The sequence below is a fragment of the Branchiostoma lanceolatum genome, chromosome 14, assembly GCF_035083965.1.
Source record: "Branchiostoma lanceolatum isolate klBraLanc5 chromosome 14, klBraLanc5.hap2, whole genome shotgun sequence".
Lineage (NCBI taxonomy): Eukaryota > Metazoa > Chordata > Leptocardii > Amphioxiformes > Branchiostomatidae > Branchiostoma > Branchiostoma lanceolatum.
In genome coordinates this window covers 6,011,117-6,025,667 of record NC_089735.1, presented here as the reverse complement: position 1 = coordinate 6,025,667, position 14,551 = coordinate 6,011,117, and the positions used below count along the sequence as shown (strand labels likewise).

The window sequence follows — 14,551 nt, the reverse complement described above, 5'->3', positions numbered from 1 at the left end:
AGCTTCCTTACTTCCTGAGATTGGTTACAGCCCTCAATCCGCTTCCCCTGATATCTGTCGTAAATATGGCGACTTTCTTAATTACAATATTCATGGTGTAGCCTGGCAGGTTTAATCAATATTGTATTAGCCTAATCATTCAGTTGCTGTTTTGTAAATTCATGAGTATTTAGCAGGGCCCATTAAGCTATTATGTTGTGCTTCATCATCGAAAAACCTTTTATGTTATTTTGTTACATGTCATATATCTCATAGAATACCCCCATTTATTGAATTTAACATCTGTAATGTTTAAGGTTTGGAAACAATTATGACGCCTTCACATAATTTTGACTAACTCTTTTTGATTTCAAAAACATTTGATAGAGACTAAAAATATATTGATAATATCCCATTGTTTTAGATGTACATGCAGTTTCTCGCCCAATTCAAAAGCCCTATGCAGTACATGTACTCCATAAAACAATGATGACTAGATGAAGAATGCTGGCAGAAAAATGAGCTAATATGAAGTCAACTTTGTGTCTCATAATTCCTGTCACTTGAAATTTGCGTGCTCATTTGGTTTACATCACAAAAACATGAAGATGATTTGCTCCATAATTGCTGAATATTTGCCCAAACTGTAGACTATGCTCCAATCAATCTACCCACTGTCACTTCTGTTTTCCCTTTTCATCATTGCAATTCATCAAATGCCATAATAAAACTGCTATCCCTTTCTGCAGTCATCTTCAACAAACCATCAGCTAAACATCACATTAAGTGTTATCTATGTCATCAAGCGCACTACTTTAGGCATCAGCAGATTTCTGCCACATGAAAAATGACATGTTTCAAATCTAGATTATAGTTATTATAACAATTAAAGGTACTTAGGTGGGGAGTGAAGTACTGCAGATAGGCATAAGCTATATGTATGGCTTAACTAGTGCAACTGGCAGGAACATATAACACAATTACTTTACTGGATTTGACTTGTACACTGCCGATTCAGCATACACAGTCTAACATTTAATACGTTTCAGTAATTACAGCCTCAAACTTTTCTTAAGCTTGTCTATTAATCTTGAACTGTTTAATTATGATGTTTGCGATTGATTACCAGTAGCATAAAACAATAAAGTTTTAATGTTCCCATCATAAAAATATGTCGAAAAAAACTTTGGTAATAAGATCAACATTTCCAACACCAAAGGATAAGAAGGAGATGAAGGAATGATATGATAGGAGAGAGAGAGAGCGTTTCCACTAGCACCACCACCAGTCAAGGAGTTCTGCAACAAACCAGGGATCCAACCAAGCAGCCATGCAATCTGTCAATTGCAGTAGATCACAACAAATCAATGCAACAAAGAAACTGGTATTTTCTGAAAATCTGTGCAGCATTCACAGAAAGGCTTTTACAAAGTTGAAGCAAACGTTTCTTGTTTCAAGTTGTGTCATGCAATTGAAATGAAAGTGTGCTTTTTTTTTCACAATATAAAGCAACATAAAAATACTTTGCCAAGGTAGCAGAGTGCAAAGAGTGGCCCAAGCACATATTTCAGGAAGATTCCAATTTACAAAATGTACGTATCCACCATTTTAGCCTCCACCATTGTCACAACCACAGACCACACAAAATTACCTGCCAGAACCCCCTGGCTGGTGTACTGTCCAAAGGAGGGGGTACCTGACCCAGCATGGGTCGAGAGGGGGTACCCCCCTAGAGATGCCGACCCCACTGGCTGCAGTACAGTGAGAGATCCGGTGTTTGAGGTTGCAGCAGTGGTGGTGGTGGTGGTAGTGGCGGTGGGGGAGGGAGGGGGTTCGGAGGACTTGGCACTCCCCGGGGGGGAGGGGGCACTGTTGGATGGAGCTGAGGGTGGGGTGGTGGCTGTGGGATGGAGGAAACATAAACATGGCATGATGGATGAAGGCAAACCAATAAGATACACATGACAATGAAATGGAATTTGGCATTAAGACATTTTAAGAATCAAACACCACATGTCTTTTCTAAGGATTTTGGGACGATTTCTACTCTTTTGAGGCCTGGTCACATTCACTGTACGATCATTATACAATTGCAAAACTAAGGGCATCAATGGGATAGTTGTGAATATCGTGTACAAAATTGAGCTGTCTTCTTACGGAAAAGACTGTCTTAAATCCTTCTTGACATCAAAATCTTGCAACAGCCTACAAGTTCAACGAATGTGACAGTGCCATTAGCATTACTCTGTACACTCCACATCCTGAACTGAAAGCAGCTGCACAGAAACGCCTTGTTTTGGTGTCACATGGGTAATTCAGCTGCCCAGGTGCCCAGCAAGGTAACCTTCCGTCTGTAAATGCCAGCTGAATCAACATGCTACCCCATACCCTCCACAATAATGGATAAAGTGAGCTTCTCAATGAGGTAATAGTGTTTGGAAATTGCGGAATGCTTGTTTTGAAATTGCTTCAATCACATGATCCAATATCATATAGAGACAATTATAACGACCACACATGATCCAACAACATCATTTGTGTGGTCAGATTGACTCCTTTTCCATTTAGTAAGGAAATCCCATTTTTTATTGAAACAAAATGTAGTCTTGCAAGTTAGATATACGCACTGGTATATGCAGTGTAAGGAAAATCCTAAGTTCCAAGTACATTAATTTATTGAGTGACAAAATACAGGCAGACAGAATCTAGGAATGATGGTTTCTATTGTGAAAAATTGGATTCAGTCAACACTGAACTGAGAGCCCCGAAATCATGAAAAATAAAGCCAACACACCAGAACAACCTGTTATAAGTCTTCAATTTTGGAAGATGCCCCAGAAAATTGTCTTTTAAACCAAACTTTTGATGGACCAAGCAAAAAAAGATGAAACAAATAATCAAGTAGCCAGCTTGTCTGTTTGTGGCTCTTATTCAATAAGCTCTGATATCAGTGTGCCATAATGTTGCATGGTTACCTGGACAAGTAATAAGGAAATCTCCAAAATTTGCAGAACCCAGAGATATGAATCAGTTTAGTTTACGACCAAGATATTGCAACACGACAATGATGTATCTAGCAAAAAACTATGACAAAATGTCTTTTTGCAATCCTCCAATGCATCTCTGCGTTTATGGCTCGACAATTTGGGCGCAACTGCAAAAACCACACAGCATTAAGACAACTGGTCATAAATTCGCAATGTGCAATGGAACTTGCGAAATGACAAAATGTAGCCGATTAATTTTTTGATGACACAGGGAAGGCTGATGAGTCAACAATTTCTGCGTTCAGACGACCGTGATTGATTGCAGTGTATCAGAATTTCTGCTTGCTTCGTCTCCGAGTGGGCTGGGATAGGGACTCCTCTGTCACCGAGGGAATTTGGTGAACGATGAGGCTGAGATTCTGGCGACATTGGGCTGCAAAAGTTGCGGTCTATATGATCGATGAGGACAGATTATGAAAGTTTCCCAAAGTGATACAAATGACAAATGCACAATGACCCCATCTTGTGGTGACGCATGAGTGACACCTCGCGATGACAAATGCAGCATCCTGACTGCGCTATCTGAGGATGACACACGCGACATGCAAGAAAAATGACTCGGACAAAATGTAATATGCCCAGGCAAATTGGTTTCTGCTCCACAAATGTGGGAGCGGGGGAATTACAGTCTGGGCAATCTCTCCCCGATGGCAGAGATTATTGCGGGAGTGACAATTGTAAAGTAGACCTGATGACAGAGATGTACCCAATAAAAGTTTGCCGACCATTCAGGGATCCAGAGTTAAATTTAAATTACAGTGTCGAGAGTTTGTTCAGCCCCAGTCAATGGGATTTGCTGTGCCACATTCTTTTCTTGCAGCGGGAACTTAAACAGAGGTTTTGCTTGAATTTATTTTTGAAACAAGACAATATCTTCTTTCTATCAACAAAAAAAAACATATACTATGGATAATTCTACTTCATAGTTTTCACAGATTAACAAGGAAGGATGCATTTTTGAACAAGGGATTTATTTCTATCATTTCTATGTTAGAAGGTCTGTACTACATTTGTATGAACTTACCTGGAACAGCAACTGGATAGTGGCCGGTGGGTACGTGAGGTGCTGTGTCTGTCATTGCTACACTTGTGGTGGAACAGCTGATACTAGGTTTTACATCCTGCTGAGAAAAAAACAACGGTTTTGAGTCATCCTCATCTTATGGTTGGGATGATATGATTGATTAATTCTATTCTATCTACATTGAATACGACAGAAAAAATTCCCAAAATATGCTGTAAATGCAAGTTTGCAGGGATTTATTTTTATGGTAGGGAGAAAATTGAGTGTTTGGAGTGGTTTTAAATTTGCTGTTGAAACAATGGGGGTGGGCATTTACCGTACATGATGTACATGTGGAAGACAAAATTCAGTTTCTCACTAATAATGTGGCAGTTCTACACAAAATTGAAAGCACCAATTGAAATCTCTCTCCACCTGGAAGAAGCTGTGTAATACACAATCATTACATAGGGAAACAGCCCACTGTACATGTTCCATGAGTTCATGGATCCCTGTCGCACCTTTAGGGAGAAATAGGGCCGTACATGTACACTGTACTATGTGGGTCTTCCTACAGTCTTCCCTCTCAGAGAAAGCCAGCAGAAAAATAGGCGTAATTTCGGCAGTCCCGAAATCAATTGCCTTTTCAATAGTCATTACATTGCAGTTACTGCCATCGTCCCATCTACCCAACCCGTCGACAGGCATTACTTGGGCCCAGTTAGCCTTTACATTGGAAAACAAAAATAATCAAGCGAACGGTCAGCGGCCATTAGCTTGAACATCAATTTCCTACCATCATATGAATACCAATAAAGTGGGTTGCATCCTCAAGAATACCTTATTTCGCAGGGGCCGTAATTCATCAAGAGTCGGGATGGCGAGCTCCCCCGTTTGGGGAAAATGGCCAGCAACGGGCGAATCACCCATAGAATTTTAATGGGAAAATGATAACTGTCTTCTGAACCCATTTGTGGGAAATCTCACAATTACATCAGCGAGATGACGGCAATTGGAAGGAATAAATTGCCAGGATGAAGATAGATTTTGTAACCATTTGGGCCGTAATCCCGGAAAGTAGAAGAATGATAGCCCGCATCATGGCTTTCAGGACAGAAACAACGGAAAGGAAGTGAATTGCAGGAAGTCACGGATACTGTCCTAAATACAGCAGCACCCCATCAATAACTGGGCATTGTCCACTAATGGTACTGTTATGTCTTTAAAGTATTGCGGTTGCTTCTTCAGCCTCCGTCTGGCCTTTAGTGGGTGTGTTATGGTGCGACAATACTCCGGCCATGTTACAGACCCAGGCCACGAACAACTCTGTATTCTGGCAATAAAGTGTGACGCCCTAGGGGGAGACAAGCCCCATCACACTGACCTTTGATTACCTCCTTCCCGGCTAAACAACAGTTAATTTCCAATTGAGGGAGAATATAATTGCCTTTCTTGGGAGGGAGACATTACCCCCGACCCCATCCCATGTTGGGATGAGTTTCCCTTCTTGTTCTCTCGTCCCCGGCCTTATCGCGTTCCTTCGGGAAAATTAATTATGTCCTGGACAACAGAAGCCTGAGAGTGATGTAGGCAATTTTTGCCATGAAATTGAGTGTAGCTCTACACACCTGGACTCAAAACCACAACATGTCTTCACTACTGCTATTGTGAAAGTTTATTGGATGACTTATTGCATTGGTGGATCAGCAAATATCTCCAGCGAGAACTACCATAATGCCAAAAGGAGGGCAGACATTTACTGTTGGTTTGTTTTCAACCATCTACCATGAAGTTCATCTGATACATGAACATCTTTTATTCAAAACGCTATGCAACACTGATAATAAAGTGTTCCTCAAGGTTTCATTGTAGGACCTAAACTAGGGTCGGTACCCTGGAGCCCGGAGTCAGCAGACATTGACCACATACTGTTGGGAACAAACCAAATCTTGTCAGGGGACATTTTAAATCAAACTCTCCAACACTGGAATAATTGGGACTTACCCAAAATTTCAGCCTGGTACATTTTTCATTAGTAATTTTATCTTAGGTATATAAGTTAACTGTGTCATAAATAATGAAATGCAAAACAGTGTGATTACCTGAACTCGGGTCTGTGACAAGTCCACTTTGTTTGACATGTTGTCCCTGTTGAAGGGGTCGGTTGGGTAGTGGCCACGATTGAACGCTTGTTCCAAGGCTTCTAGTTGGTCGGGTGTGAACGTTGAACGCTTCTGCTCGGGGTCACCGTTGACTATCATGCCATTTTCCATGGCCGGACCAGTTTCTAAAGCAAAACAAAAATCACGAAACATTCAAAATCAGGATCAAGCAAGGGGATGTGAGTTTGACGATAACAAGGACCTGAAAAGCTATATAAATTGCACAGAAAATGTGAAGTTGATTGAAAATTAGTCTATCTGTGCCCCTTTCCACTAGCAACCAAAGAACTTCACAGATAATGAAAAAATATTTTTAAAAAGTTTTGTTTGTTTTCATGTGTTTTAGATCAAACTTTTACACGGTGGACAATGTTCAAATCATAAAATCAAGGATCACACAAATCCAATTTTGGTCGCTGTACGGTCCCTCAGTGTGGAAAGGGGCACCGACAAGAACCAGAGTGTACAACAACCGTGTTGACAACTGTATATTCTCATAACTTTGTACCCAGTACTAAAAGCACCATTTATTCCTGGTCTGTTGAAAAGTGTCGGAAAAAAAATAGATGCAGCGTTCTTTCCCTGAGTTGCTTTGAGCACCTTCAAAATTTGTGTTATTTGACACTCCTATCGCTGAAAAACACAGCGTGTCTAATATCTTAACATTTGGTGCCTATAATTACAAATGCCAGCAGATCTTTCCAAAGAGGCCCAAAACCTCCAGCTAATTGACTATTTTGAACAACACACCAAACCTCATTGAGCCTTAATTAACTAAATGCTGGAAATATCACATTCATTACATGAGGAAATTACGCGATGCAACCTTCCCCGCGCGCGGAGTGATTGATTGACCTGAGCGCCAAACGGCAGGAGACAACTTGCAGGTTTCGCGCCAGTGAATTTTTCCAAGATCTGTGTTCTCACGACTCTCACTAAAATCAGTCCCGACTTACTGACGGAAAGTTCTCCATCTGTTCCTCAAATTGCTACTTCTAGTACGTCGTCTTTTAGAATTGTAGCAGAACGCAGTAGTTGTTGCATCTTGTGCGATTATCGTGCAATATCGTCATGTTGTAATATTTTTACTTAGTACTAATTTATGCCCTTCCTGTCAATTCAATAAACAAATCACTGGAGACAACACAACTTGTAAAAACGGCGGGAAAATACGAATTCAGAAACATAATAAAGGAATAAATGATTTTTTTAAATCATACTAACACTGACAACGCATTTTGCAGTGAGAAAAACATGGACGCGTTGATATTGGGCGTTTCCAACGGACCATACTGCTATCACAATTTTACAGAGTGATCACAAGATGGCTGTTATATTTTCCTCGATCTATCACGTTTTTGGTGCAGTCAATAGCGCCATTCCGACAGTTTTCAGGCGTTCCTATATTTTCTGCGCCATTACCCACCGTCCAATGCCATTGCAAGGTCGAAAGATGGTGTTTCTTGAGTGACAAAGCGGTAGGTGTCCTGACACTTCGTGATTTTTTAGGGCTTGCTGTAAGGACTATTCTGCGGGGTAAGCAGTCCTTTGGCAGCAATATTGTATGGACAGGCAACTCCCAACAATCAAAAGGTTTTATGTCAGAATTTTCCATTGAAGAATCCCATATTTGGAGCGCAGAAGTCACGCACAGCCTAGTATATCAAGGATGTAAGGTATGTACCGTCACACACGGGTCATATCTGCCGCCACCTTCCACTGAACGTCCCACAAGCAAACATGCTCGGGGTCAAATGCTTCTCTTCCAGCTTTTAAGTTCTCAAGCTGCTGTGCCGACAAGCATTCCTCATCCAAGGTCCTGCCACACGGTGGGGAGTGGCTTGAGGTGTGACATGACATAACACCCTCGTGAAGGTAATCCTTCTTGAAACGGAAAAAGTTAAGCCCGAAGAAAGAGACAAACGGTGTGCGGTTTCTTGAGGAGTCTATCTGGTTGATGCCGGGAGTTCTTGTCTACTGATGGCCTGCTCAAGGCTTCAGTGGTCAACTGCGGCGACACCTGGCATTTAACATGCCTGGTAGCAGCCATGCTGTAACCAGCCTTAAGCTAGTGGCTCCGTGTTCAATTTGTTCGGCTTACGGAAAGCGTGCCACTAACTTGTTCATTACAAGCTATTACAGATCGTTACATCAAGGATGAGAACAAATACTGAAGCGGTTTGGGTGTTCAAGCTTTCTGTCGCATGTTGGAAGTGTGAGCAAGAAGAATCATTTTAAGTAAGGAGTATTGAGGTAAGTTTTGTACATGGCTACACACTCTCTCCTCTAACTACCTGATATGAGCGAATTTAGAAACACGATACTTTGAAGGCAGTTCAAGGGTCAGAATTGTTTTGGGTACACATGGCTTCAAAGGGAATTCTGCCTGCGACGTCCACAACTGAATTTGCTGACTGTTTACATTGCTGCTGGCCGACCAGGTACACACAAAACACAACATGAAATGACGACAAGTCATAACATCCTACGGCGTCCTCTGCTTTTTGCTGTCCTATGTCTAGAGTCTGGGACCTTCACAAGATTAATTACCAGATTAATTCTTTCTGAGGTTGAATGTTGGTTTAGAAATGATTTAAAAGTTGTTGAAATAACAAATTAAAACATTCATAAGGTACGTGTACCAAATACGAGGTTGTCGATGCTATCCACTTCAACAAAGGAAGTCGGTGGCGACGATTAAAATCTGAGGACGACAATTCCATGATGGCTGGTTTCCTCCAGCAAGAAATTTAAGAAGAAATGTATCAGAAGTCCTTGATTATCCGTGACATACGCTTTTCCTGCCACAAGGAGGTCGCGGAATTTTAATCACGGTCGGAGTAAACTGCGGGAAACCAAACATTCAATGCCAACGTTCACAAATTACATCATATCATGACCTTCGCGGAAAAAAGTTTTCCTAACTTCCTACGATTGTTCCGAATAATATCTGAAACCAACGGTAAACAAAATACATGACTCTAAAACTTGACATTCTCAATCACCAGTATTTTAGACAAAGAATCAACAAAAATGGTCATTGTTCAGAGCCCAGATCCGGAACATTTCAGAAGCCGGGTGTCGCGAGTAAGAGGCGGATTTTCGCACGTTCGCCAACAGGTGGGCCGGTGCTTGCTTCCTTCCCGAAAGACGATACACGTCACCACGTCAAAGCAGCCGCCCGAACACCGCCTCTCAAGGGGAAACCACCAAGACTTGCTCTTGTGAACCAAGCCGGCATACTCCAACTTTACAAGTGCTCGCTAAGATAAAGATCTCTGTACCTGGCACGGATATTGGCTGTGTTTGGGGCTCCATATGATGTACAGGTATAGCACACAAGTGCCCTGGTGTAGTGCAGTCAATCTTTGTATACTATATTTATCTGAAATCTGCCGCTAAACTTCACAAGACGGATCTTTTTTTCGGTCAGTTGTGCAACTTAGAAGAAATTTCTGTTGTCGGACACTTGTTCAAACATTTCACAATAGTTCTGGCAAAGCATTTATAGTGCGTTTGTTTAGTCCAGTGCTTGGAACAATTAATCTAACAAAGTGGTTTGAATGAAACCGAGGAGTGGTTACGATGTCACACGATGAATCCCCGGCATCATACCAACGCAAAGGGTACGGAAAACTCAGCAACAAAATGCAGTCTAATCCCTCTACCAAGAACAAATAACTTTCCCGAAAACAACAAAAATTGGGTACACCATTTTACGAGCGATACGATCATAGTTGAAATTTGTCCACTTTCATATCACCAGTCGCGTTCTTAGGCGACCTCGTAAAAATCGTGAGGGGCTGTTTTCCTCTCTCGTGTCCAGGTGTGAGCTTTGAACGACTACAAAACAAGAATGACTGCTTTGTTAGATGCCAAAGCCATCAAATTTGCAACAAACATCGGATACGACCGCCTTATCCGAACCTGCATTACCGTTGAGCCAGAAGGGCCCTATATTGTACTAGACTTTACATCTGAAGATCATATATTTGTGTGATAACAAAGGACACTATCCAGGCTCTGTAACGGCACATTGACGCATGATCCAGTTCGACGGGTTTGATACGTTACTTCGCAATAACAACGAAATAGAATGGCACACCTATCTAGCTACTAAATAATAAGGCACCGTCTCCTCCCCTTGCGATAGAAAATTCAAGGGTGGACTTGTAGCTAAGTCACAATCGTCGTGCGCTCGTCGCACGATCGAAAACAGAGGGCTTTCTTGGGATAGTTGTACATGTGTCGTACAAAATTCAGCTGTCTAGTTATCTAGAAGGCTGCCTTAGTTAGATCCTTGTTAGATCGGCCTGCTTGAAAATTCTACTGTCTAGTTATCTAGAAGGCTGCCTTAGTTAGATCCTTGTTAGATCGGCCTGCTTGGAAATTCTACCGTCTAGTTATCTAGAAGGCTGCCTTAGTTAGATCCTTGTTAGATCGGCCTGCTTGAAAATTCTACTGTCTAGTTATCTAGAAGGCTGCCTTAGTTAGATCCTAGTTAGATCGGCCCGCTTGAAAATTCTACGACATCAAAATCGTACGACGGCCTACGACGAATTTGACCGCGCCGTAGCGTTCTTTAAATTCTTCCGAGTGTACGAAAATCTGTTCATACAATAACTCGTTGAAGTTAGACGCAACAACTGACACAGTAAAATGCTACATTTGTGTTGCTTCTCCGAAGCTATGCCGGATATAGTTATTTTCTGACCACCGGTTATTGAACCCCCAAGTAATGATGATCCCGGGTAATTTTCGCAAGTCCGTGTTTACACGAATGATTTAGTGTGCTCAACAACCCGGCAACGCCCTCGGGATGTAAGAATGATCCCTTTACCGAACACAACATTTTCTGCTCATTGGAGCAGTCGCGTAATCTCATCGGTGTATTACACTAACCACTGGCGTCCCGGGATCGGCTTTAGGAGGTGCTGAGCACCTGGGAGAGAAGAATGAAGGTGGCAATCATGGTATAGACGCGGCATCCGGTACAGCAAGTATCGGCAGTCCGGGCTTAGTCCCTTCCCTGGGTAATGTTGCTGTATTTTCAGGCTGCTTGAACCGAACTGGCAACACCCACCACGCAACATGAATGCGACCAGTGGTGGGGAGAACAGAAAAGGCAACAAATCATCAACATACCACGCAGCCGGTCATGAGAGCTAAAACACGTAGTCTGACATATTCAACTTAAGGGCTGCTAACTGCGTGGTTTTAACTTTTACCATCGGTGTGCTGGGCTTTGGTTAATTCTTCTTGCAGACTGATCTGTAACCAGTAAATACAACGTACTGTCACAATTGTCCAATTGCAACAGAATTACGATCCTAAAGCAAACAAACCTTTCTTTACTAAAGTTTATCAAACTGTTCAACTGTTACAAGTCCCAACTTTTTTTGTAAGCCATGTAAACCTCTTTGTTGGACTGTTCTAGATGAGCAGGTCAATAGTTTGACATTTTTGTAAACAGGTCATCGTCCACGACCACTCCGGTACGCCCTCTTTCGCTGGCCCTCTTACTCTCAGCTCGGCCAAACTGTCCTGTTTGTCAGCGAAAAACGAGTACGTTTTTGTGCGTCGACCTCTAAAGAAAGATGCACACTTCTTGCAATCTAATCAAAATACTTAACTAGTTATCTTCCTTGTCCTAATTTCTTGCCAGTTTACCGAAATCAATAACACGTTCAGGTCCCTGAGTCGATCAAACAGCCAACGTCGCAATTTTTATTCACCTCCGCCTGAAGTACACGCCATGTGTTTAATAAACGTGCTTCTGTTATTGAATGATGCTGCCGTAAGACAACAACTTTATCACTTCAAGAGTATCTCAACAGACAAGACTCTTGTGGGAAGGAAGACATTACCCTATCCCTACGTGCCAATATTACATAAATCACTGTCTCGTTAGGTGCAGACATGTTTTTGTTTACAGCGAGACTGTTTACTGTTGCTCCGCTCCATAAGTTGCTCAAGCTAGCGACAACTATCAAGGGGCCAGGGAAGGCGACGGTGCCGAACTAATGAATTTACAGCAATGCTAGTAGATTTACCACGCTTAGTTTCACCCGGGAAGACTCGGGGTGCCTGTAGCGATGAGCATTATTTATTGAAATGCACTTATGAAACGTGGAAGATTCTCAGCCTGTGCAAACCAACATGTCATCCACAGGATAAGGTTAACACTACTAATAACAGCGTTCTCCACATTACCATCCTGGACGACTACGAGATTCAAACTTTAAAAACTTGGTAAGACGACTTTTCTTTATGTTTATTTCATATTGTTATTAATGAGTATTCAAAAGGTGTAACCCCGTACATACCGACCAAAGTTGAAATTGATAATTATGTTTCCGCAAATTATAAAGGCGCCAATTTGAAATTTCTATTTCCAGTGATACAACATTCTATCCCCACGTTTGAAATGCTTGTCGTCCGATTGAATTTCCGTTTACGCCATAAAATGTCAGAAATATCAATAACCACGTCCAGTGGAAGATTCCTCCAACACTATATCTTACACATGTAAGCGTTCCCAGTTCAAAACTAAAACGAAACTGTGCTAGTGTGTTCTTCAGCGGGCTCAGTTCGACTCCAGAATGTTATTGGCGAACGTTCGCCAGCGAACATGTCCAGCTAGATAGTCTAGTTCATGGCCAAGCGAGCATGGCGCCATCCCATTGCGCTCTAAAATATTGATGGCGAGAAGACGGATTCTTCTGTTACAAGAAGACCACAAGGGGAGAATCAAACTAATTTCAACGCCATCGTGAGAAGGGTGAAAATAATCAGTTGGTTCTGGCCGCCGGGCACAATTTCCCTATCTTATCTAAAATGCATAGACTGTTTATTTAATATTTGATGGCTCTGAAATTGATAGCGTAATAATTGAGCATAACACTGGTACCAATGAGAAATCAGATACGCGTGAGCGAGTGGGCGACTCTATTCTAACTTTCCAATGCAGCCTTCCCCCAAAACACTTGAAGTATCTGAAGCACTGGCGTTGGAGATCGACCAGGCACATGGAGACAAAGAGGTGGCTGGAGTGGGGCGTGGCTCGTTAAGCGAATGTTGACAGACTTACCTTACAAGCCCCACTCCACACAATAACATGTAAAAACAGAAGTGGAAAGAATAGCAGCGGTCACGCAACAGTGAGCGGTCAAGGGCCGCAGTTAATCAGATTAATGCAGTTCGCTGCCATTCGATCTGAAGCAGCCGTGAGCCAGCGGCGCTGAGAGAGACGGCAGGAGTCCGCATCCGTGAAATCTGAAGTAGGCTTCCCCTGGTTCTGTGTCGAGAGGATTTAGTGAACGGGACTGGTACAAAAAGCCAAAACACGGCCAGAGAAACTCGGGACGAAGAGGACTTGAAATTTCGTTGTTTTGAAACTTCACGTTCCAGAAATGTTTGCGGACACTTTTTTTATCTTTGATGATAGACAGTGATAATAATGTATATTGGTATCACATAACAAAAGTGGAGAAGAATACGTGTTTTTTTTCCATTGGGCGAATTCTAAAAATGTTCAATTTCGAAGCGATAATAAAGAGCATCTACTGAGGACGAGCAAAGATATGAAAATAAGGATGTAAGGGACTAGTAAATTGGTACTTTTCACCAGGTTGACACGATTTCTTTTATTGCTTTCTTTGCTCTTTTATATGTAATATTTCCCCAATAATTTTCTTTTTTACTTCTTTCCTGCACTTCGGTTCTGATCGTTTTGAGCTGAGTTGTGATTCGTTAATATTGTCACCATCCTATGATATTATCCATAATTGCCCATACTAATACATTAATTCACCTGCTCCTTTTTTTCGTCAGATATTGTATCCACGATGTCCGCATCTTCAGTTTACAAGATGTACCTGATCTTTTATCACTGACTCGTGAGGCAGATATTCCAAACGCTTACACTTCAGTCCAGTCCATTCCTCCTTTATTACAGAATCAGGATCTCCGTATTGTGCTTTTGGGCGGCAGGCATCGCACTGCATTAAGCATCACACTGAGCTGAAATCCCAGCCCTGTCAATCAAAGCCAGCCGTCCGTGAATACGCACACAAATTCATTGTGTGGTAATAACGGCCATCATATTTTTGGTTACAAGATTAACCCCTTCGATGGAACAAAGATTATCGGTCGGGCGGAGTGCAGGATTAGACAGCGGCGCCGCGTGATCCTCCTGCACGGAAACCTACCTACCAACCCTGTAGATAAGTCATGAACGGCTGTTTTCTTCGGAAATCGGAATAAAGAGGCAGAAAATTGCCACGGGCCAGACGCAGTCAATCAGAGAAATCAATATGGCGATTTCACCAGGGCATCTGTAGCGGGAACCTACCAGAACG

At 42.1% G+C, this 14,551-nt stretch overlaps 1 protein-coding gene across 18 annotated transcripts in view; it reads right to left on the bottom strand.

Annotated features, from left to right (window-relative positions):
* Positions 1–14,551, bottom strand: part of LOC136448285 (paired box protein Pax-5-like) — a 72,593-nt gene that overhangs the window by 15,811 nt on the left and 42,231 nt on the right. For 14 of the 18 annotated variants that reach the window (XR_010757853.1, XR_010757854.1, XM_066447661.1 and 11 more), the window contains exons 5-7: positions 6,132–6,316; positions 4,051–4,150; positions 1,631–1,879 (exon numbers count right to left, since the gene is read on the bottom strand). Coding sequence is in view for 16 of the 18 variants with exons in the window: in XM_066447661.1 (XP_066303758.1) it covers positions 1,631–1,879; positions 4,051–4,150; positions 6,132–6,316 (534 nt within the window). In the remaining 2 variants the exon portion in view is untranslated. The remainder of the gene's footprint in view (positions 1–1,630; positions 1,880–4,050; positions 4,151–6,131; positions 6,317–14,551) is intronic. The other 4 variants (XM_066447648.1, XM_066447650.1, XM_066447662.1 and 1 more) reach the window with 3 other exon arrangements.